The following is a 25032-nucleotide window of genomic DNA, read 5'->3' as shown; positions in this document are numbered from 1 at the left end:
TATGGAGTCATAGGAATAAATCTGTAAAAGAAAGATAAAATAAATTTGGAAATATAAAGACAAATAACTTAAAGAATACATAAGATTTTTTTTTTAAATGTGGTAATATGAAAAGAAATGATAGAATAATTTTCACATTTATTTCTATCTTTATTTTTATATTTATACATCTTTAAAAGTAAATATTTGTTTATTTTTGTACATGAAACACACTTGTATAGTTTTTAATCTTACTTATTGAGTTTCATGTTATTTTTATTCCTTTATTCTTCCTCACTCTTCCCCATTGCTTTGGCTTTTCCCCACTGTTTTTTGCATTATTCTGTTTAATATTTCCAAATGTTTAAAGTTTATTTATCTGAGTTCACATTCATACAGGTTAAATGGAATTACAAGATATGATAATAACAGCACTGATAATAAAATGTAAAAAAAAAAGTCAAACAGAACAAATACCCAGCAGACACGTCCGGTGAGAAAGATATCCAGCAATAAAATCTGTAATAATGACACAAAAGGGAACAAAAACAATAAAAACAAGTTTAGAGTAAATATACTTATTCTTTTATTTATTCCTCTTTATATTTCTGCATTTATTTTCTTTTTCTTTTACAGATTCATTCTTTTTATGGCGCTCCTATGACTCCATAAAAAAGAACAAGGAAGTTTAACAAATTAGGCTGGTTATGAAGGGTCTCAATGTAGCTATTTTTCTAAATATATAGACTGTTATCTCGGCAAGGACGTGCTGATTTCTAATGTAACAAAAGAGAAAAGAAGCATATAAATGTCCATCTCGTTTCTAACCCTTGTACAAAAAAATGAAAGCATTAATGAAGTGTTGTTATACAAAACAGACTATTTGCACGGCAGTTCATAGTGTCATTCTTTAATATTTACAATCATACCTTTGCCATGATTACATAAATGCAGTGATTACTTCTTGTAAGACTGGCCTCTCTTGTAGTATGCAGTAGGCTTCACAAGATGGTTGATGTAGTGTTTTCATTTATATGTGCATTCTTTATTTTACACAGACATGAGTAGGTCAGTTACAGGTGAGAGATGGACATAAAGAACGTAACACGGGTCCAATTATTCAGTTTATGCCGGGGGGAGAAAAGTGGTGAACTAAAGCTGTCGTTACAGAGGGTTTTGTGCAGATGAATTACAGATCAATCATCGTCGACAGACAGTTTAGTTGTGAAACGCGGGTGAAAAACTTCCTGTCACTGCATGTGAGCTGGTGTTGTGTTCCTCGAGGAGCCACGCAGAAAACCTTCAAAACACTGAACTACCAAGCGGATGAATACAAAAACCCATGATAAAGGTGCTTGTCAGCTACAACAAGAATATGATTGTAATATACAGTACAGTACACTTTCTGATTATGTTAAATGATAACTATACACAGAGGCATATATTACTCTTGCAAACTATATATAACTCTTATAATATTTGTATTTTTGTGCAATGTTCAACAACAACTTACAACAATACGTTTTGGCAGAAGGAAAAGTTACTGTATGTGAGCTCTGGGAAGAGAAGAGGCGAATGAGAGAAGAACAGCTTTCAGTGCTACAAGTTACAAGGCCTATGTACAACGATGTTTGGCAAAGAGGAGACAGTTCAAATGCACCAATTAGAAAAATAATTTGTAGAACAAATTATGTAGAAAAGAAAATAGAAAATAAATTAAGTCCTTTGAAAAAATAAAACACAGCAAATAATGTGTATACAACTTTGTTCCATTGATGTCATTCAGCTGGCTACGACTTGGCATGACCATCTACTGTATTAGTAATATATTCCAGTGTCAAAATCCTCGATTCATTAAGTGCTGGAGTAAGTAGGCTATATAGTGAAATAACATGGACACCAAATCCATATATACACCTAAATATGCATATGTACAACTACATTAGGTTGTAGATATGAATACACAAAAGTGCAAGAAGAACTAGTGGAAATAGATATAAGAAGTTTGTTTTGGTTAACAGAAGAAAAAGACGGGAAGGGACCGTACATAAACGGATATTACAGATTATCTGAAGTAGGGTTGTATGAGATACTTATCTATAGTATTATTAGAATATTAGATGGAGGTGTCACGCCCCCAGTTAGGAGAAGCCACAGGAATACTGGTGTAGGAAGCTAAGCAATGTACTGCAGGGTGACAGGGTCAACAGCAGTAATGTATTTTAGACAATTAAAAATGACTTACCTAAAAAAAAAATCTGTATCAGTTTAAGTTTATAATATATTTAGAATATTTAAGGCTTTATCTTGCCATCACACAGCCTTTACTGTTATATAAGCCAAATATTGCACTTTCCAAACCAACCAAACTCCATAGGCAGGAACACTGGGGTTGCTGGTCTACCACTGCCTCAATCAATTAGTTTGTCTGTGTTTGTACTGTGTTTTAGAAGGTTAGTTGGGATAAACCAAAGTCACAGTTCATTGCTTAGCTCCTGTGCTGGTGCCCCTCTCTGCTTCTCCAAACTGGGGCCGTGCCAACCAGCATCTACTGCGGTTAACAGACTGACAATCAAAAAGTACCTCATATGACCCCGTTTCAAATAATCCGAACTATCCCTTTATAGTTGAAGAGCTGGTTCAGATGTGTTAAAAAAAACCTTGTTGTTCTATTAACTCTTGTGCTTCTTGATGTTTGTCTTTGGGTACCAAAACAAAAAAAGACTTGCATATCACTCATCTCATGACTGAAAAGAGGAAAATAAAATCGACATGTCCATGTGCAGGAATCTTGTCAGACTGATAAGGTGCAGAATGAGAAAAACAACACATTCCTGTCTGTGTGTGTTCTGTGGTGCGTTTACTGAAGGCAGTGACGACGGGGTCAATTTTTTGGAGCACACTGACATGCGACAGTATTCACAGGAGAAAGGCCTGAGCATTGTTCGATCACAAAGCATCGTCTTCTCACCGGGAAACAGGCGGTACTCTTCTGCTTCGATGTTGCACTTTGTTTGCTGGTTGCTGCAGGGAGTGTTGCCCATCTGCGTTGTCCAAAAAAATTGCAGTGTATCACCAACTTCAGACTGGCAGGCTATCTACTGGTGAGGTCCCACTTGTGAGAAATAGAGCTGAAACACCTTGTTCCAGAGGTTCATTTAAAGCTAATTTAAATATCTAATTACAAGATGTTTTATTCCTTAGTTGTGTGTGAAATTATGATTCTTTTTTAACCTGTATTTCACCAGAATAGTTTTGGGACTTTTCCCTCTCTGATAGGGAATTATAGTGACTTCTTGTCATAATTTTTGGGATAACTAGCATATTTTGTCTTTAAAAATGTTTTAATTACGTTTGAATTTGGGAGTTTGGGTTATTTTTCATGTAAACATTTTTTCTCAAGTGTCATTGTCTTAAGCTCTTAATATTAGATTTTCTTATGTACTGTATGTACAGACAGAATTAAAAGAGATTAATATGTGGAACTTTTGGCCACGTTGCAGCTCTATGTCCACAAGCAATATGTGACATTAACTTGTCTAAGCGGGAGTTGTGTCGGCGATGTCTTCTCTCAGCCTACTGCAGATATCTGTAAACCTTGAAGCAGTGGTTGCCGGAGTCGGCAACAGCCACATGTCCATCTGAGGTGAGGGCGAGGCCCTGGGGGCCGTACAGCGGGTCTGCTGAGGTGTTGATGTAAGATAAGAAGGAACCTGTGCTGTCAAACACCTGAAATACAAAAAATCCAAAGGTTAGAGTCATATGACAACAGACTACAATAGGCCTGTTCATTTTACTTTCTTAGAAGGGCCAGATTTGGAAAAAAGTGCCAAGGAGCTTGACATGTACAGCTCCTATATCTGGCATGTAAAGTTAAAAATTTAAATGTGTAATACAGTGCACCTTTTATTCAAGTTTTCATAATTGGAAAAGAAACATTACGCAATAAGGAAAAATAGGGATAGATAGCCTTCCTCTCATTTAAAGACATTTTCATATTTATAACTGATAAAAGGACCCAGTTGAGGTCTTTAAAGGTCCAGCTTCTACCCATGGACCACCAACTGAACAGGTCTGGACTACAGTGTTGGCAGTAAGATACTTAATACTTAGGCAGTTTACTGTGCTGCTGTTTTATAAATGAAAGAGCTTGTGCTTTTTTTTTTTTTTTTATCATAAAATGTATTGTTTTCGCCAGTGTTTCATGACTTAATGTAACATTTTCAATGTAAATTTGATATGAACTCACTATTTTTCCATTTGCTGGAAAAACAAAACTGTATTCATAAATATAAATATCAAGACTTAAAGGACCAGTGTGTAGGATTTACTGCCAACTGCCCTTCCAGGTATGCAGGAGAACCTGCGGCGGCTGCGAAACGTTGAGAAATGGAACAAACAGGTAAAACAGAAAAGGCTGTATTTAGAGCCGGTGTTTGGTTTAGGCTGGCTGAATGTAGACCATCTGAATGTAGACCATCTCACCTGTATTCTGCTGTTACCCCAGTCAGCTACAATGATGTTTCCGTTGGCGTCCACAGCCACTCCAGTGGGAGCGTTGAACTGGCCGTTGCCTTCACCATGAGAGCCAAATTTGAATAAGAACTCTCCATCTGCGCTGTACACCTTTGATAGGAAAACACACACTCAGTCTACACCTCCATGTGCAGTTAAACTGCTGTAAACTATATAGAATATGAACACGAATGCCTGATATTAGCACATTATGCTTGAGGCAACTTCAGAGATAATTCATCTTCTGAATAAAGGATGAAGCATCTTACCTTCACAGAGTGATTGTGAAAGTCGGTCACAATAATTTCATTCTTGTTGTTCACCGCAACAAAGTGTGGACCTATATAAGAAAAGAGAAGAGGGTTAGTGTGAGATTGGCTGCACTTGGAACAGAAACGGATTCCTGTAGTGTCTCTTTACTGTTAGTAGGCTGTTTGAACACAAATTCCAACTACTTGTGCCTAAAGCTGCAATTACAAAATCTAGTTTAATCAGACGGTTAGCTGTTCTGGTTTGCCTGGAGTATTTTGATGCCATTCTTTTCATGCATTAGATGCTTTAACTCAAGTTATACCATTGCTTTTCTGTTTCTCCAGAATGTCAAAACAGGACTAAAACTCTAAATCAGAATATATTTAAAGGCTCGAGCCTCTGAGATTCAATCCCTCTACTGTCTCAGATATAAATGGTCACAAAAATGCATCATGGGTAGCTTATGTGAACAGAACGCTTATTGGCTGAGCTCTAATCACACTGATTGTCTTGGTTAGTGTCATGGCACTGAAGTTGGAGCAGTGAAAATCATTCACACTGATTGTTTCATAGCCATTTACACAAAAAACACAATGCACGTGACAAAATGTTCATTATTGTAATAGTAAGTGATTATTACAATGTGCATGTACTCGTATATCTGTGATTATCATTGTACAGGCACGGCTTGATCCAACAATCTCAGTTGTCAGGAGGTCAGACACATAATCAGGGAGTCGGGTTAGACAGAGGGCACCGCACTGTGGGATTAAGGTTGCAGCAAGGCCACACTTAGTACTTACTGAAAACTGAGCCAGATTTATTTAAGTTTGGGCCAAGTTTTTCTGGATTGAAAAACAGGAGGAAGAACAGAAAGAAAGAAAAATAGGTAGTCAGAGATAAAGGATAAGCAAAGAAGAAAATAGAGTAGGGTGGTCAGCACAGGCGCAGTTTGTTGGGGGGAGCAGGGGATCACTGCGTCGCTTGGGGCTTTGCTACAGGCTTATATTTTGAAACATAATGTAACATGTTGTAATGCATTGATCTATATTCAAAAATAGTTTTTTTTCCCTCAAATTGGCCATAAAAGTGTCAACAAAAGTAGAGAAGCTCTGCTGTAATGTTCAGGGGCCGTATTACAGAAACTTCCTGTCTTTAGTCTTGTGTTAAAATGAGTCTAAAATGGGATTTGTCCCAATTTAGTTTTACAGAAGCAAATCCTAACAAACTTTAGGAATTATCTTCCTTCATCTTATTTGAGGTTAGGCAATCCTAAATACTCAATCCAACATCGCTTGCCAACTTTTATGTCTGTTACCTAGCAACCAACACTATTTTTCTCATCTTACAGAGCATCAACTTTTGTTAACTGTTGGTTTTCTCGAATTGAAACATCCAGATAATGTAGCTAAAACAATGATGGGCAACAACATCTTAGGAGATAAACAAAAGGGAGTTGGCTTAGATTGCAGACAGTCTCTGCTGCATCCACGGTGTAAAAGCAGAAAAAAGAGCAGCTCTGCAGATGAAACAAATTAGCTAACAATACTGTTTAAGGGAGTTTATTTAAGATTTTGTGCAGTTAGGATGCTTGTGTAATACACTTTTCTTATTTTAAGTTGGGATAGGAGCATTGACTTAGGAACTGTACATCTGCAATGGGTTTTTTCCCAACTCTAATTACCATGGTTACCAAACAGTTAAGATACAATCTGCATGTTAAGAAGTTTCTGTAATACAGGCTCCAGTCACTACCTTATCAGCTACTTTCATGCCTCATATTGAGAGTTACTTTTATTCCTTGCTGTTAGTTTTACTGTATGCATGTGTGCTGGAGAAGAAGACAGCTTTTGGAGATAATACTAGATTGCTCTATTATTATGTAATGCACTATTGACATACAAGCCACAATTGTTACTGTTCTTCATGCTGTTTGCTGCCCCAAGCTGACATTGTGAACTGCGCCTACGTTAGTCACGAGGAGTGCTTTTTCTTACATCAGTCCCGAACAATGGAGAAATGAAAGCTGCAGAACATGTTGCAGAACTTGTTCAAAATCCAAAGTAAAACATATGGGATCCATATGAGTTTTTATATTATGCAAAATATGGGAAATATCATGAGCGATTTACTTTAAAAGCTGGTAGACACTGCTGCATTACTGACAGACAGAGTCAGTAGAAAGTGAGGGCATTGTTTGTGAGCCCCCTGTCAGTTTTAACACCTTCCTTCTTACCTGCAAACTGTCTCTCAGACGTCCCCCTTCCTCCGAACTTAGTCACCAACTTCCCATTGGACTGAAAGATGAAGACACAGCAGGCCTTGTTGTCCACAGTGATGATGTGTCCATTCTTATCCACAGCCACGCCCTTAGGACCCATGAGCCGGCCTGCGCCGATCTTATTCTGTGAGGAAGGAGGACACGGAGGATTTTAGATGACAAAGAAAGACAGAAAAGACAAACATTACAGTACAACACAATGTGATCATTACTAAGGAACAAATCAGGAACAACGGATAACTAATTAATTGTTAATGAGTAATTCCTGACTAACTGCAATTAGAGGCAGATAATGATAAGAACTGGAAAGCAGACTGCAAGATCTCATATATTAATAGATTATTAATAGATAATGATTAATTCATAAATATCTGTGAATTGATCATACTGACCACTTTTGTCATGAGTCACTCCTGATTAACTATGAACCAGTTGCTGCCAGGCACAAACTGATGATGAATTATTAATTACTAATTACTTAATTTAGATTTTTAGTTTTAGTTAATGAGTTTATTTAACAGGGGCCTTGCAGAACACAACAGCTATATCGCTACTTTGAATCATAAAGTTGGGCATGAAGATGTTAAAAAACTACACAGTACAATACAATACAAATAATTAAGTAAATTTTTTTATTAGTTTACAATTATACATCACACATTAAACAACATCCTACAAAATATACATTTTGTAGTCTTTATTATTAGTTACTCTTTTTGTGCCCCTTAAGTAAAGAGATACATCACACCGAGTAGTTACTCAGTAGGCACTAATAACTTCATGATGATGGACTAATTATCAAATACTCAGTAAGATTACTTCATGATGATATGATGACTGTCACATTTTTGGGGGACGTATTGATTTTTAATTGTATCTAAGCTAACGCTGAAGCATGTTGAATTTTTTTTCACTTCAGAAAACATATTTTCAACCAGGAAAGACGTCACAAATGTATAAAGTTTAAATTAGTTATCTTCATTACTGTTTAGCTGATCTCACCTTAAACTTGCCATCAGAGGAGAAGATGCTGACCCATCGATTGTCATAGTCGGCCACCACGATGTCACCGTTCATGTCCACAGTGACGCCTGTCGGTCTCTGAAGTTGCCCCGGAGAACGACCTCTGACCCCAAAGCGCATCTTGAACTGGCCATCGTTGGAGAACACCTGTAATCGGTTTCATCAAAGGGGCCTCTTTTGAGTAAGATGTGGCATAAAGTGCGGCAGTTTTTTTTTCCTTTTCTACGTGACTGTACACAGTTACACATTTCCTCTCTGTGTCTGTCTCACCTGTATGCACTGGTTGTTGCTGTCAGCCACCACCACTCTGCCGTTGCTGGAGGCTGAGATTCCCTGCAGGTTTGTGAACTCCCCTTTTTCTCTGCCCCGCGTACCTGAGAAATAGATAGTAACACACTCAGTAGATTTGATATTTTCACCTTTATCTCTGTGTGTCACACTTTTCCTAAGAAAATTGCTCATTCTGTGCGTTGATGCTTTTCAAAGCATAGTTTAAGTTTCTGGATAGATCTTCCCTCATCCCAGAGAGATGCAGCTTTGGGTTCATGTCAGTACAGTTCAAATATTAACTTGCAAATGCTTGAGAGACCTCCTTGAGATATGTTAAGTAATCCCCCACAGTGAGAATTTTCATTTATTTATGTAGGTTACATTATCTTTAAATGCCAGAGGCTTTTTAATGCAAGTAGGCAACTACCAAATTCTATTGGTTACCCTTTTCAAAACATTTATATTTGTTTTTTCCTTTTGATCTTCTGACAACAAACTGTAGGTTGTGTTTTTTTTCTGGATGTCACCTCTTCTATCAGGTCACAGCAAGTTCATTTTATTTTTATATTCTACTGGCATGAAGTGAAAGCAGTAGCTGCCTAGAGAGAAGAATGTCATTTTAAAAACTTGCTGTATGTCTATTCTTGATTTGTAATTATTGGGATAAAACATGGTTTTAATGGTAGTATATTGTATTGCTGTTTTATACATTTCACATCTTATATTGATACATCTTGTTTATTTGCACTGTTTTTATACTTTTTACTCATTTTAGACTTTATTTTATACTTAACATATTTACATATTTTGATGCACCATGTTCTCAAAAGAGTATAAGCACTGATAGCATCTTTATTCTTTACTTTCTTGATGTATGGCCTAGGTTTTTCTTACATATTATCTTTTTTTATCCTTTACATATCTCTGTGAGACTGTAATTTTCCCATGGGGATAAATAAAGAGCTACCAACCTACCAATAAAACAACCAATCATTTGTCTTTCTGTAGGTTATTTTGTGCTTTTCCTGCTATAACAAAGATCTACCTCAGGCCTAATAAACTGGCGGTCTGTGGGCCAAATCCAACCTTTAAACAACCTCAGTCTGGCCCCTCGATCATTTATAAATAGGAAAAAAGTATATTATTGTGATTTTATCTTAATAATCTGCCGACATATTCTAGGTTTATGTCTGTTGTTAAGCACAGAGACACTTACGTTAAAAAGTTTTAACTATTTAATTGGGGTGAATTTAGGAGTGAATGAAAAATGTCTATTGTGTTTTCCAGTAATTTTGTAAATGTTTCTTTTCCAACTATGAAAACTACTTAGGGGAGAAAAAAATAAAAAGGCATATAGTTTTACACATTTAAATTCCCAACTTTAAAGGTCAGACACAGGTGCAGGACTTTCTTTTTTAACCTCGTCCTTCTATAAAGTAAGTGAACAGGCCTGGTCTTCCTGGTGCCTGGTTTGACAGGTTCAGTAAATGGACTCTGTCCTGGATGGGGCCTCTGTCTTACCCACTCTGTAGATGAGCTCATCCTCGATGGGGTTCTCCTTCTTCTTGGTGGTGCTGTACATGCTGGAAGGTCGTCGCACTGCTTTCTGCCGTATGTGGCCCCCCGTCCCGCTGGGAGACTTCACCCTCCTCTTCACGTCATCTGGAGACTGCGGCACATCCGATGGCTTGACTGCCCGCAGGCGGAACGGGCTGCCGCGTATCGGCTGGCCGTACAGCATCAGAGCGAAGGAGTACTCTCCCTCAGTGCGAACCGTGTAGCCCACCTCGTACGTCCCATTCTTATTGTCCGATATCTCTGTCTCTGCAGCACGACTTCCATCAGCGGATGTTATCTCTGCTTTTAAAATAGCATTTCCTGTCCGCACCAACTCCCCATCCTGCAGATAGAGGTCATTGATTCAATTTCAGACCAAAATAAATCTCTTGTTGCTCAACCAATATGCAGAATATGCACAATAGTTGCACTCTAAAGCAGGACTTTCTACAGACACAACAGAATGTTTTGTTGATAATATTAATCCCTAATAATTGCCTTAGTGACGACCATTAAATAATTGACATCTTACAAACAACAAAAAGATAAAAACAACATGAAATGGGAATTTAAACTCAAATATGTCCAAATAAACATGTCTGTCAACAGATTAAAGGACCAGTGTGTAGAATTTAGTGGCATCTAGTGGTCTACGGTGGCCATGAAATTCACGCGAAATATTAAAAACCATATGTAGAGAACCAGTGTTTTGGTTTGTCTGTTCTGAGCTCCTGTAGAAATGACTCATTCTAACTTAACAAAAGCACAATTCTTATTTCCATTATACTCCATTCCTGCCATCTTCTATATTATATTCTAAATCTCCATAAATCTTACACACTGGACCTTTAAAGCAAAAGCAAAAAGTAAAGATGCTCTTTTCATCCAGGGTTCATTCTACAAGTAGCAAATGGCATCGAGGCAAATTAACTTAAAGACGGTACTTTGTCTTTTGTTGTCACAGTAATTGTGTGGTGCTGCCCAGTTGCAGCGTGGCGGAGGCCCTCTCCTGTGGCGACAGAGGTGTGAGCCACTGCAGCCGTGGTGATGAGAACACCCAGGTTCTGGATGGAGCGTCGCAGACCTTCAGTCTCCACCTGGAGCAGACGGCACACAAAACACAAGCTAATTTCCACTGCAAAATCACTTATTGTCCTCTAAAGTAACTTTTTAATGTTTGGGTCCATGTGACACGCGGTGACAGATAACCACAAAATAATCCCAAAGAAAGTCAAGCATCTACAAGGGCATAGATCTCATTAAAATTTTGAGGGGGACAGCGGTGAAATTAAGTCCTGGACTTTCATGAACTGAGAGAAATAGAAAACAGGTTGGTTTAAGCCCCACTTTCTATGTTATGTTATGCTGTTAACAAGTTTATTATTAGAACATGGGTCAGCTCAATTTATGTGAATTATTCACGTTAAAATACCATCTGCTCCTGGCAGGCTTTCAAGTGGGCAGGCTAATGAACCAAACTCCATTCTAAAAGCGTTTTTTTTATTGTCAGGACATATTTTTTCACAGCACCAACTTTAGTTACAGCATCACTGAGACTCCTTTTTGATTCGCTTCAATCTACACATACAATCGGCACACGTGTCATTTACTCAGTAACATCATTAACTAACCTACGATTAAGTGTTTGTCACAAACACACACTACATATATTGACTGTTTGGCGCTACAGCGCTTACTTTTACCAGATGATAGTGACGTATCATACTGCTTACCTGGATCAATAAGGGGGGAGGCAGTAAAAACAAAACCTTCAAAAAGTGTTTATGTGACTTTGATATTTTTTCTTAGGACTGAGTTAATGGAAGACAAACCAGAGTTAAAAAAAAGAGTGAATATTGAACTTAAAGTTGTCAGGTGGCCAGAAAAAAGTGCAATGAAGTAACAATTAACAAGCTGATGGTGCATTAAGGCTGTTTGTCTTTTAGAAGACATATTTGAGAACAGAATCTGTCAAAACTGTTCTCAAAACTTGCACAACCCAGCTTTAATGTTGATGTTTTATGGTGTATTTGTCTTTTTGTTTTTTTTTTTACAGTGATCTACCCAAGCTAAAGTGAGAGAGCTTTTGAAACAGCTACAGTTTTACAAAAACAAACTTGAGATTATTAGTGACACATATTATTTGAATGAGAATAAACAGCAGTTGATACCTGACAATCCAGGTGTGCGTTCTGATGTGGTCTCTCTGGAAAGTCGTGTCTGGCCAGCGCTACTACCCGCTCGCTCATCTGCTTCTGAACGAGCAGCACCTGCATGTGCAAGAGACACATTTTGTATTTGAGGTCAATTTTTTCTCATTTGCATTTTTTTCCTTAATTTTGATTTTTAATGGCAGACAGAGGTTTTTTACAAAAGACACTTGCAAAGATTTTACTTCAAGCCTCTTTTGACAATATCACATCTCAAAATAAAATCAAAAGTTTAAGGGAAGTAAAATAGAGATTCCAGGATTAAATCAATTTCCACTAGAACCGTCTGATAATATACACCTCTGTTTGTTACTTGTGATATTGTTTGTGTTTCTTAATATAAAATAAATCAATTATTTTCGAAGAGCTCACATGCTGCTACACTACTGCAACACATTTGATAGCTGATTCCCACATGTGTTGTAACCTGTTTGTTAGCTTGCTTGTAATTACAATCTGCCAGCTCACCTCAGTAGCACTCCCATGGCTGAGAGCCTGCTCCGTAAAACTGCAACTGCTCTGGATGTGTTCCTTCCCCTGGAGGAGAGATGAAAGCTGAGCCTGCAGGACCTGCACTCAGGTAAGTGGACAATAGGGAAAAAAAGGGCCACAGAAGAGCAGGAGGAGGAGGAGGAGAGAGGAAGAGTGGAAAGGTCAAAATCATTAAGTCATCAGGCTGAAGCGTGCTGACAGGAATGTCAGACATGTGGCAGGTGACGTTCGACTCTCTGTTTGTAAAACACCTGCGTGCGTTTGTGCATCTGACACAAAGATGCAAGCACACCTGTGTGAGTGCTCGTCCTGTCTGTGTTAATGTATGAGAGATAACTAACCTTCTGTTTAGCACTGCAGATGTTCTCCAGGTCTGTAATGAGGGCTGTCTTGCGCTGATGCAGCGCCCGTTCCAGCTCTTCGAACGTACTGGTGATCTCCGCAACCGCCTCAGTCTTCCTCTCATTCAGCTGGCGAGAGATTTCGGTCACCAGCTCGATGGCTGCTGTTAACTGAGGGAGCCTGCAACAAGACACAATGTAATTATATCCTCTAAAAAATGTAGAATTGAAAATTAAAAAGAAGGAAAAGAAAGAAACCCTTTTAGGACACACATGTTGTGTCTATAATGCATTATACTGTGATTATAGCTATGTATAATTATATTTGATGCTTATAATTTGTCATAATGGACTTAAAGCAATGTACAATTATAGTTACAATCTATCATTCATTATAACAGTGATTATAATGTATTACAAAATGGTTATGATGTATTACAACTACAGCAAGACATGATGATCTTTGCCAAAAAATGTCAGTGAGTGATCAGCACTTATTAAGTATAATTATATTTGATCTTATAAGTCATTACAGTGTTTTTAAATGTTTTATGATTATTGTTAGAAACCATTATGAATATTTCTGAGTGCTCGAAACTATAATTATACATTTCTATAAGGACAGGATAATACATTCTAAGTATGTTTATAAAGGATTAAGATGCATTTTAGAAATTGGTATCATAGAAAGTGTTTTCCAAAAGGGTTATAAACATAAACATAAATAATACCACTATGATCATATAATAAATCCTAAACAGCCCCTCCAAAAAAACAATTAACTATTATATATATAAATACATATAAAAATATTCTATCAATCACTATATTCTACACTGCACAGTCACAGCACAGCATAGCACAGGTGATCATTGATGGCAGATGCCAAATCTGGGCCAAATGCTTAAGCTTCCAAACACCTGATGAGAAGGAAATATTCTGAAAGCTTTATCAAAGTCCCGACCTGCTGTGTATGGCATCCAGCTGTGTCTTCAGCACAGCCTTGTGCTGCTCTACGACGTCCCGCAGAGGAACAGTCACATGCTCTCTGTGCTCGCCCTCTGTACAGTCCAGACACATGGCCGTCTCACACGACTCGCAGTAGAACTCCATCACCTGCAGAGGGAGACAAAGAGGCTCGATTACTCTCGCTGGGCACAAGTCAGGAATTTAATATGATTTTTGTATTACTTATTTCTAAAAACAAAAGAGTTGGGCCAATTTTGGTGAGGAAATGATTGGGTTGAGGGATCATAAAAGGGCTTCCCACCTTTCCCTCGTGGTTTGGGCAGCAGAGGGGCTTCCCTGCAGCTGCAGCGCTGACTGACTCCAGGACACTGCAGGCCTCTGGCCGTGAGCACTCTGGGTCTCGTTGAAGGACCTGGTCAAAAACATTTAAAAATGAATTATACTGTTTTTCAATAATTGTCCTTTATTTGGCAGTGGCCACAGAAAAGAGAAGAGAAAAAGAGGGGGAATGACATGGAACAAAGGTCCCAATCCAAAATTAAATCTAACTGGGGATGCTACAGTTACAGGTTGGCAAGAATCATAATAACATTAGGTCAGTTTGCAGTTCTGTTATGAATAAACATGATTTCCTTCATTTAGAACATAATACTAGTCATTCTGTTGTCTTTTTAAAATTATTTTTTATTCTCTCCTGTCTGCTCTGGTGGCTGGTTGCTAGTTGTTTGCAGCCACCTGACCAGTGTATAATGTATGGACTGTGGAAAAAAAAACACAACATGGGAACACAACACAGGAATGGGATAGGACAGGAGTCATCTTTCTGAATTGGTTCAGGAAAGGACTATTTTCTCCAAAGTCACCCTCTAGTTGCGATAAAAGTATATGTTATGTGTCCTGTCCAATATCCTTGTACTGTGTTGTTGACTTCATTCTCTTCAGGACATGAATACACATTCTTATACATCTATCCTATTGCGCACCCTCCACTCAATACAGTCGTTCCCCACATCACAACGCTAACCCTGATCATCACCCCTACATGCTTGATGGAAACCACATTACCTTAATTTGAAACAAACCCCTGAAAAAATCCCTTGAGGAACAAACGACTGTCTAGAGTTACCTCAGTCTACAAATATGTCCACCCTCCGTTTAATGCCAAGAGCGCTTCTCATATAAACAGCAGCACAGGAACACACACAGACCCACTGTCCCATTTCTTTGAATCCTGTCTGTAATTGTTTTAAACAATCTTTGCTTTGTTGTTAACCTCATAATTGGCCTCATCTGTCTTTTATCTTTAATTCCATGTAATCTGTGTCTGACTCGAAGTAAATAAAGGGATTAAAGGTCAAACCTCCATGAGATTAGTGATGAAGAAGTTGTTCTGCAGGGCACAAACGCCTTTCTCTGGCAGGATGGACGTCTGCCGACACACTGGGCACGAGAGCGTCAGAGACTCTGGGGGAATGTAGTTTTGGAGACAGCTGGAGGGAGGAGTCAACAGATGAAGACAGTGAGAATTAGGGTATAAAATCTGTGCAAGCGTTTACATTTTTCAGTGTATAATTATTAGTTGCATTCAATTTACTAATGCAGCGGAGACAGAGAGAGAAGCAGAGGGAGACACTAGAGAGACAGCACTGTCACCTTATCACTGTAATTGAGAGACAGTGCCTAAATAGTGCTCCTGTCACAACAAATAGGGGAAAAGTGTGAATCAAAGTCAATACGCAGGACCCACAGCCTCAGGAGGAAACACACACACTTCGTATAAGTGAATCTCTGGCAAACTAGTCTGCCTAACAGAGACACAGAGAAACACCAGTCTTCAGGGACAATAGATGTTTGTGTTTACAGCATGTTTGTTTATGCTTCTGCATGTTTTCATGCATGTGCATGTATGGTGGTTTTGGATTGCGGCCCAGCTTGATCCTGGCAGCAGTCACACATCTATCCCATCGGATGCTGCTGTTAGGAGGCAATCTATTTAACATTAGACACCTTCAAGCCAAAATCAAACCCACAGTCAGCAAAGTTCAGCTGCAATATGCAGATTATACGCCGCACTCCTGGCCTTCAGCCCTGCTCCCATCCTACACAAGATGCACACTTTTACTGTAGTCAATGAATGTTTTTCTTCAGCTTCTGTCATCACTAAACCGGTCGCTAATGCTGCTAGAAACCTGAGGTCAGTGTCGAGGATAAGTCTTTGTTGTTGTTGTACACAAGGATGTCTGGCAGCTGTTCGGACTGAATGCTAACACCGCTCTGTTTAATTTATGACACCACACGGGCTCGTATCAACCAAGCCTTGGTAAACTGCAGTCGTGAGCTTTTGAGAACAACGGAGGGCTTTAACAAAAGTCTCTGTCTACCTACGGCTGTGTCAACACCGCTGAAACGCTCTGAGGCCGGGATAAATTACTGTTGCTTTGTCAGACACACACCCAGCTGGGGACCACAGGCTCAAACAGTTACGAGGCTGTAAGGGCTGTGATGGGGCCACGGCTAATGATTATTTTCTTTGTCGTGAGTTACCTGTCAATGTGGGTCTACCTGGATACTTGTTAATTTATAAAATGTCAGAAGATAGTGAACAATGTCCATGATATTTTTTTCAAATTGCTTGTTTTGTCCAGCAACAGTAAAAAAATATTTACAGTGATATAAAAAAGGGAAAAGAAGCAACATTTTCTGTCAATTGCCTAATTGATAAATTGACTAATTGCTTTAGAAATAGTCACACACTCTTCCCACAATCATGACTATGAGTATAGTAAAAGTAGCCACGTGCCTCTATTGTAGGAAGATGTAATTTGTTGTATTTTGTCATCACTTGTTGCATAACCCACAGCAAACCCATGATCCTGATCCATGAATGGCCAGCAAACAATTAGGATATTATAGAGATACTTCAGATTTTTTTGAGAAGGGGTAAATGTAAGTAAATGTATCATCTACAGTAGGTGGCGATCAGCACATCCTCAGTTTGGAGAGGCAGCAGGAGTACTGATGTAGGACGCTAAGCAATGTACTGCTATGAACAGGGTCAGCAGCAAAACATATTTTAATATACAATACAAAAAAAGCTGTCTGACCCCAAATTAAACTGGTGAAAATATTCTAAATGTAGCAAACACTTAAACTGATATTGACTTTTAGGGTGGCTAAATACTTTTGCAGCTAACTCTGTCCGCAGCAGTACATTGCTTAGCCTCCACGCTGGTACTCCTCTCTGCTTCACCAAACTGGAGGCGTGTCGACCGCCATCTGCTGTGGGTTATACACTGATTATGTTTAAGTACATCATACAACACCGCTTCACTTAATCTGAACTTTTAAGAAGTGGTTCTGCTGTAAATGTACATGCCAAATGACAGATAATCACAGGGAGAAGAACAGAGGAGCAAAATTAAAAGAGACAGTTCCACCAAGCAGACGAAGCCCAGTGTGGGTTTACCAACTAAACCCTAAAACCCCTGAAACTCCATCAACCCATGCGGTATTAAAACATCTGTCTGGCAACATCATGTATAGCTCCAGACAAAAATCTGTTCACCTCAGCAGGGCTCCAGATCACATGCCATCCAGTTAAACCGGGGATTAAACTTGCCCTCCGGTGGGCAAATGCCCCTCACACTGCGTGGAAAAAAGGATTTATTGCATACTCTGTGTGGCTATTCAGAACTATTCCATAAGTATTTGTTTCATCATGAGTAAACCAGTCTGAAACATAATCCCAGTTATCCTCGGTACCTCCCAACATACCTCGCTCGTCATTCTCCATCCTCCCACCACCCTGACCTACAGCAAGCTCTCCAAAAGCCTCCTCTGCTTGGCTCGGCACAGAAAGGCCCCTGCAAGTATCGCCTGAGGGGGTGTCATCTTTCTGAGGAACTGTAGATTGAGACGCTGCGATTGTGTCTCCCAACAAAGAGTCTTTTCTCAGACTGTGGTCCCTGATGCTGAGGAATGCACTTATCCCAGCAGAGTGAAGAGAAGTGCTCTGAGCTGTTTAATTGTGGGTAGGGATTTGAAATAGATGAGGTTCCTCTATTAGAGGACGTGTAAATATGACAGGAATTCTTCAGTAATAGGATGGGAGGGTAAGTACTGACAGGAAAAGAGCTCCGGTAAAAAAGTGTGTTGTCCCAACTTCTTTGCACGGCCAGAAAGAGCTACGCGCAGCAGATGGCGTGCGGGGACTCAGGTTTGTGTCAGGCTTAGCTTCAGGGAAGTGTAGGTAATTAGGACTTTCGCCAGTTGTCATCGAAGCAGACAGCACAAATGTTAGTTACCTTTCACAGAAGGTGTGCAGACAGGGCAGGACCTTGGGGTTGCGGTAGTGGTCCAGACAGATGCTGCAGACCAGAAACTGCTTGTCTATCTGACGCACCACAGGGCTGGTGCTCCCAGTCTCGCGCTTCGCCATGGCAGAGGACATCTAAAGCCACGGACAATGACAGCAGTTAACCTGCAAAGAGACAAAGACAAATGTATGAATATTTGCCTATATTTTTTCTTTATAACTTTATTTTACAGTACACCACCACCGACAACAACAACAGAAGTGTATTGTTTTCCACTGTTAGACCTTTATCAGACTTTATTAAAGGGTAATTTTGGACACATTACAACAGAACTGTACTGTATGCTAAATAATATTTTTTCCCCACTTTTTTCTCACAGTGGGAAATAATACATTACAGTTTTGTTGTAAATCATTTTGTCTATAAAAACTTTCCTTGAGACTGTCACTTTCAGGGCTGCTACTGCTCAGCAAACTTATCACAGGAGGTACCAGGAACCACTGTTAACAAAGCTGTTTAATTCCTTGATTAGCACAAAAAAAAAAACGTGTCCATTGTTATCGTGTTATTTCTAGGTTAATACCAGACAAAAGCCAGCTGAAAGAGAACTGTGTGAAATAAAAGCATGAACCAGTCTGAGCGTACAGCTGGCAGCAGATGTAGACAAACCAGTATGTCCATGTGTCTGGCTTTTTATTAACATCTCAGCTCATACCAAAGCAGAAAAATAAAAGAAACTAGAGGAGCCTTTTATTACAAATCCACAATAATGCATTAAAGCAAGCGTTACAGGCGTCACAGGTACACAGAAACATTCTAAAAATACACACTACTGATGCACGGGACCTATTGTGATGGTTACACGCAACCAGAAACTACACACACACACACACACACCCACACATACACATGTGACTGACGCCACAATGTGCTGAGTAGCGTCTGTTTCCTTCTACTAGTGTTTGTCAGTCTGTCTATACTTAGAAGTCACTAGTGAGGTCTCACCACAAAAACAGCTATATTACCTTTAGATCAGGGGTGTCAAACTCATTTTAGTTCCTGCGCCACATACAGCCCAGTATGATCGTAAGTGGGCCGGACCAGTAAAACCATTACATAATAACCTATAAATAACAATACCTCCAAATCTTTTCCTTTTTTAGTATAAGGACCAACAAGTAAATTCTGAAAATGTTAGATGTAAATTGTAAAACGTTAAAGGCAATTACTAAATGAAAACTAATGAGGAAAAAGGTTACTTAAAAAAATTGTAAAGTTTTAGCAGTGCCTTAGCATCAGGGATCCATTAACTGATACAGATTACTCTGCACTGAAGCTGATATATGAGGTTATTTTGCACAATGTTCAAAAACTTTAAATACAACCAGAATAAGCATTCATTCAGCGGACTGTACTCTGGTCTGGAATTCGTATACATATATACATATACTGTAGATTTATAGTACATATGTAATTAAATGCACAGTATGTAATTTCTCACATCGAAACAGTAACAAAAGATGTAGTTTGATGACACTGTGAAGTAGCGTGGGATCATGGGAGTTGCTTTCATTGTTAAACAATCACCTCTGCCGATGTAAAGGGGTGAGGTAATGTATTAACGTTTTATTCACGTTAAATGTTTAATTTGCTGGTTTCCTTTCTCACTCTGATGTATCCCGTGCTTTTCCAGTAGCCACTAACAAGCAACCAAATAAAATGTGCCGTTCCTCTGAATGAAATTACAGATTTGAGGGTTTGAATGGTTGCAGGAATTTGGGATATAGTAAGTACACAACTCAACAAAGTATATATCACTGACCTAGTCGTTTTTTGACAATTATTGTATATTACACCTTTAAAGAGTTTGAAATATAAGTGAAAAATAAACTCTAATGTGCTTCACATACTGGCCTCCTAACAAATTACTGATACAGCAGTGCTGTTTAGTTCTGGTGTATTTTAAAAGAAGTCACATATACAAGCTACAATAATAATACATTTTGGTGGCAGGGCACTATTTATCTTAAATCTGGAAAAGATGCTGCCACTGACTTAAACTAAATCTATATTACGTATGTGCATTTTAATTAACACACAGAACAGATGGCAATGCATACACGTGAGTGACAATTTGAACAAGAATACATGTTCCGGTCAGGAGAAACCGCACACACCACTGCAAACTTTAGCACAGTTCTCACCTCTGTGGGGTGACCAGAACAGAGGAGCCCCCATGCATTACATAATCTCATCCATTATGGAAATACAGCTGTAAAGTAAGGATATTCTGCCTAGCAACACAAACCAGTGCAGTTTCCAGTGTGGCCCATTTTAATATTCATCAGTGCAAGTTGAAACCCATATATGGCATAATAATTACTGTGGTATGTTAAACAGCTTGCTCTCATTGCTATGCACCTAGTGTGTAAATGAATCTTAAAGATCAGGGGTTAACTATGAAAAAAAAAAAACGCTGTTAGAATAAAAAAAAACGTAGAGCTGCCATTTGCATGACTTTTTTGTGATGACAATGACAACATGTATTTGTTGGAAAACAGTTGACCTATGGCTTAAAATTAGCACCTTTGATAAACACCATACATGCCATTTTTATCTCTGTGTTGCTAACTGGTTCCAGCAATGTAGTCCAGCCACATCTTCTCAGTAGGTCAACATGTGTATAATTCATGTTTCAGACACAGACATGCACTCACGCTCTCATACAAATTGCAGGAATGAGCGAACAGCAGCAGCATGAGTCTCAAACCAACGCGCCCGGCCTTAAGATGTAAGGTACAGTACGTGTAGTTTTGAACATTACACAATCAATGACAAGGACACGCACACTCGGGCAAAATAAAAAAAAAAAATACACACACTGATAATCATCATCCCTCACCAGACTGGACTCCCCCCCTGTCTGTCTGCACATCTGTCACAGCTGGATCTAATACAGCACTCAATCCCCTATGTCCCATCTCTGCTCATGTCCTATTGTCAGTTGTTGCCCACCACACACACACACACAAAGGGTCCGATGACACAAAGACTCTAGACTCGGAGGGTACAGGTCATTTCTTAAGCTGTCAGCCATGAGAATGTCATGTCACATATTCACACTCTGGTTAGGTTCAGGCAAAGCGTCTGATGGAAAATGATTACAGGTAAGTAGCTTATGTTCTGTCTAAATCTAAATATGCATTGTTCTCTAAAAATCCTGCACTTAAAACCAGCACTTCAAGAGTATCCAGTTTTCTCTGGTGAAAAGGAGCTTGAATGTCTCCAGAACTAAAGAGGGATCAACCACAGGATGTGCTGCTGTATACTTCAGTGCAGTTCTCACACTTCTCTGCCATTCTCTTTCTGTACTTGAACACACTGATACTAATATCATCTGTAATGACGTCTGTCTATATTTAGACGTGTATTAGTGGGTAGGCAAGGAAGCAATGACAGTGAAACTAAAATAAGACCTGGGGTCTCAGGACTGCACCGACTGGAGGGTGAAGTGCCTTTTGCCTATTTATTTACTGTTGGTTATATTTTAAAACACATTTTATTGGGTAGATGATTACAGTAATATAATGAGCCATATTACAGAAACTTCCTAACTTAACTGTTTGGTAACCATGGTGATTATGGTTAGTAGTTGATTTGGACAAAAAGCCTAACTAAAAGATTTTAAAACAACTCTCTCTCTAACTTTAAGATAACCGTTAAGCTGGAGTAATTTTCACTTTTCCAACCCTAGTAGCTAACTTACTGACTAACAGTAGCTAACAGTCACATTATCTAACAGTAGTGTTTGCTAACAGCAGTCTAAGCTAACAGTAGCTAATGGTAGTCTTTGTGAACAGTAGTATTAGCTAACTTTCTGCATGGCTTTTTTTTCATTGCTTTTATATCATGGGTGCAAAATATGGTGAGACTGTCTGCTATCTTAGCCCACTCTTTTTCTTTTACCTCCCAAATTAGCATTAGCATAGCATTAAATTAACATAAAAGGACTTTTGATTTGTCCACAGATGTTACCACAACCTCCAACCTTAAAGTTAAGCGCCTGTTGTTGTTTTACCATTTTTCATTTTTCAATGTATGTTTCAATGAGAAAAGACAATGGTTACAAAGTTGTTTAGATCAACAAGATGAAAAAAGTTGTGTCAGTTGCTTTACCGACATAAAAACTGGCAAATTAGGCTGGACTGAGTATTTAGGATTTCCTAACCTGAGATAAGATAGGATTCATAAAGTTAGTTAATGGTGGGGTGTGCTATTCTAATCCAATAACAGTTTTATCAAATTCAGTGAATATATCCTCATGGTTCTCTAACTCCCTGTTCTCAAAAAAAATCTACGGCTTCTACACAGCCCTGGATCTGTAAACGGTAAATAAAAAGTGACTCGGACCGAGGCACGCAACGCTATTCCAGCCGATCAGCAACAGGTCACGTTGGGTGCTGGTGCTCAGGACATGTGGAAAGGGGGGGGGGGGGTAAATCTATTGAAGGAGCACTGAAGAAGGATTTGTTTGGTTGTTGAGATAAAACATTAACAATCTGTCTCCAGAATCTGTCTCCACACCTCACTTTTTTTTTTTTAGATTTGCTTCCATAATATCAAATTGCAAAATATATCTTAGAGTCATGTATCTTAAACTATCTTAAGACAGAAAGTGTCTGTAATACAGCCCCTGGAGCCCAATAAATCCAAAATAAGAATTCCTTCTCAAGACATTGGGATGAAAAAATGTCTAAAGCCATTTATTTGGAGCCAGTCTGAGGGTGTAAAAATTGCATGAAAAGCCTTTTACAAAGCTCTTATCTGTTTCAGCTTTAGTATCAAGTTGATGGAACATAAATGCATACAGTACATGGTACAACAACAGACACACATGATAGTCACGCATGCATGCACATGAGTGGGAGGGTACTCGTGTGCATGTTTATAGTTTTATGCATTCAACAGTGTGTTTTGATATGGTCCCCCAACCTCATTCATGCCCACTTAAAACTCCTAAGTAGGCCACAATGCTTAGTTTTGATGCTCTGAAGTAACCATGACCACTTAACTTGACAGGCTCGGCAATTTAAAAAAAAAAAAAAAAATGAGTGCAGATTGAGAATTTGGGCTCTGCAGTTAAAGGCAGCGGGGTGGGATAAAGCCAAGCCCAGGCAGGCAGGCAGGACTGCAGGAAACTTCAAAAAAAGATTTACGAGAGGACACATCCTGCAGAGAGCTGTCAACTAATGCCATCAAAATGAAATGTGTAATAATTCTCCCGGCCATAATATACAACTGTAATAACAGCGGCTGTAATGTAGCAGGTGACCTTAGCCTGCCTTATTCCCTAAACTCTCCACATTACAGCGTTTGCATGTGTAACTAATTGTTTGTGTGTGTGTTTGTGTGCAGCGTGTTTGTGTGTGACAACAAGCTAACACCCGTGGAGTTATCGCACAATGAGTCTATTCACTGCTGGCTTTACTGAATACAAAAGTAACAGTTTTCTTTGTCTCCTTCAGCACTGAAACCTTTCTGCTGGATCCTCACAGCTCATGTGTATCTCTTATAACACACATGGAAATGAAGAAGAAGGGGAAAAAAAGGGAGTAGGCAATACAGGAAATTAAGTGTCTTCTTCCCAGTTCAACAGGAGGACAGGGGGAAGGGGACAGACAGATGAAAAGGAGTGAATAGAGTAGAAGTATCAGCCCTGCTTCTCTCTGCTCACTGTTATACACCTGAATATCTGCTGACAGCTTGGACAAACACACAAACTCACACACTCCTCTCTGGCAACAGCTGAGCTGATACTGTTAAGTATGCACACATGTATGCACATGAGGACAAACAAACAAAGTTGACAGGAAATTACTACCTACTGTCACAAGTGTGGAGTAGACCAGTCTAGAAGGCTCCATGGCAGCTCTAACACTGAAGGATCAGCACACACCCTGACTCACACACACACGCCCACTTCCCCCTGCGCCCTGGCTGACCAGTCTTCCTTTTCCCCTTTTCCTTTTCCCTCTTTTCCCTTTTCCGTGCAGCACACACACTGAAAAAGGCTCAACAGGGATGACAACAGAGGGTGGGACTGTAAAATTTAAAGTCCCTCCTCCTGTCAGTGCTGTTTACAAGCATGAGCTGACTGGGTTACCCTCCTACTGCCACGCTCTGATTGGCTGGGAAACTTAAACTAGCAAAGACGAAAGGATTGCATCATAAGCCAACAATTCGTGCTGGCCAGAGGGAGTGAGAGGTGAAGATTGAAATAGACAAGAAGAAGAGGAAAAGTCCAACTGTCAAGGCTGGAAAGAAAACAATTCTGAATCCAAGAAGATGTTTCTTTGCATTTTTTTAAAATTTTCTTGGTACAACGACAACAATCATAGTTTTTTTTAATCTAAACAGACCCCGCAGCTTTTTATATATAGGCCTCTACCAAATGGTTGAGACATTGCTTCATGATAAAAGTATCATTTACAAATACCAAAAAATGTAAGAAAAAGTCAAAATAAAAAGATAACTTCTCAAAGAAATAAATCATGACTTGCTTATTTGTGTGGTCGTGCAACAGTACAAATGTTTTAGGGCTTTAGATTATTTCATAAAAAAATTATAAATTATTATCTTACCTTTCAGTCAATCACTATAACAATTTAGCTGTTTGCTAGAGTATGGTTTTAGACAAGGTGTGTCCAACATATGGGCTGCTAAAGGGTCCAGTCTGGCCCACTAGATGACTTTGCGAAGCTGAAATTTGCAGCAAAGTATTGAATTCAAAATTTTCTCTAAAATGTGTTGTTAAAATGTTTGTCCAC

The 25032-nt window shown here is 39.0% G+C and overlaps 1 protein-coding gene across 1 annotated transcript; it reads right to left on the bottom strand.

Annotated features, from left to right (window-relative positions):
* Nucleotides 1-873: 873 nt before the first annotated feature.
* Nucleotides 874-24515, bottom strand: trim3b (tripartite motif containing 3b). Its single transcript, XM_084729671.1, has 17 exons — nt 24091-24515; nt 18194-18369; nt 15250-15379; nt 14191-14301; nt 13885-14036; nt 12921-13101; nt 12556-12657; nt 12049-12147; nt 10822-10974; nt 9842-10220; nt 8321-8424; nt 8030-8197; nt 6983-7151; nt 5550-5591; nt 4764-4834; nt 4465-4605; nt 874-3708 (listed from the first exon to the last, which is right to left on the bottom strand). Exons 2-17 carry the CDS (start codon nt 18337-18339, stop codon nt 3556-3558), a joined length of 2301 nt encoding a protein of 766 aa, XP_084585797.1. The 5' UTR covers nt 18340-18369; nt 24091-24515; the 3' UTR covers nt 874-3555.
* Between the last annotated feature and the right edge of the window lie 517 nt (nt 24516-25032).

This window comes from Lutjanus erythropterus, chromosome 11 (genome assembly GCF_056507025.1).
Source record: "Lutjanus erythropterus isolate fLutEry1 chromosome 11, fLutEry1.hap2, whole genome shotgun sequence".
In the NCBI taxonomy this organism is placed as follows: Eukaryota; Metazoa; Chordata; class Actinopteri; order Lutjaniformes; family Lutjanidae; genus Lutjanus; species Lutjanus erythropterus.
The sequence above is the reverse complement of the archived record's forward strand: the minus strand, read 5'-3'. Positions and strand labels throughout refer to the sequence as shown.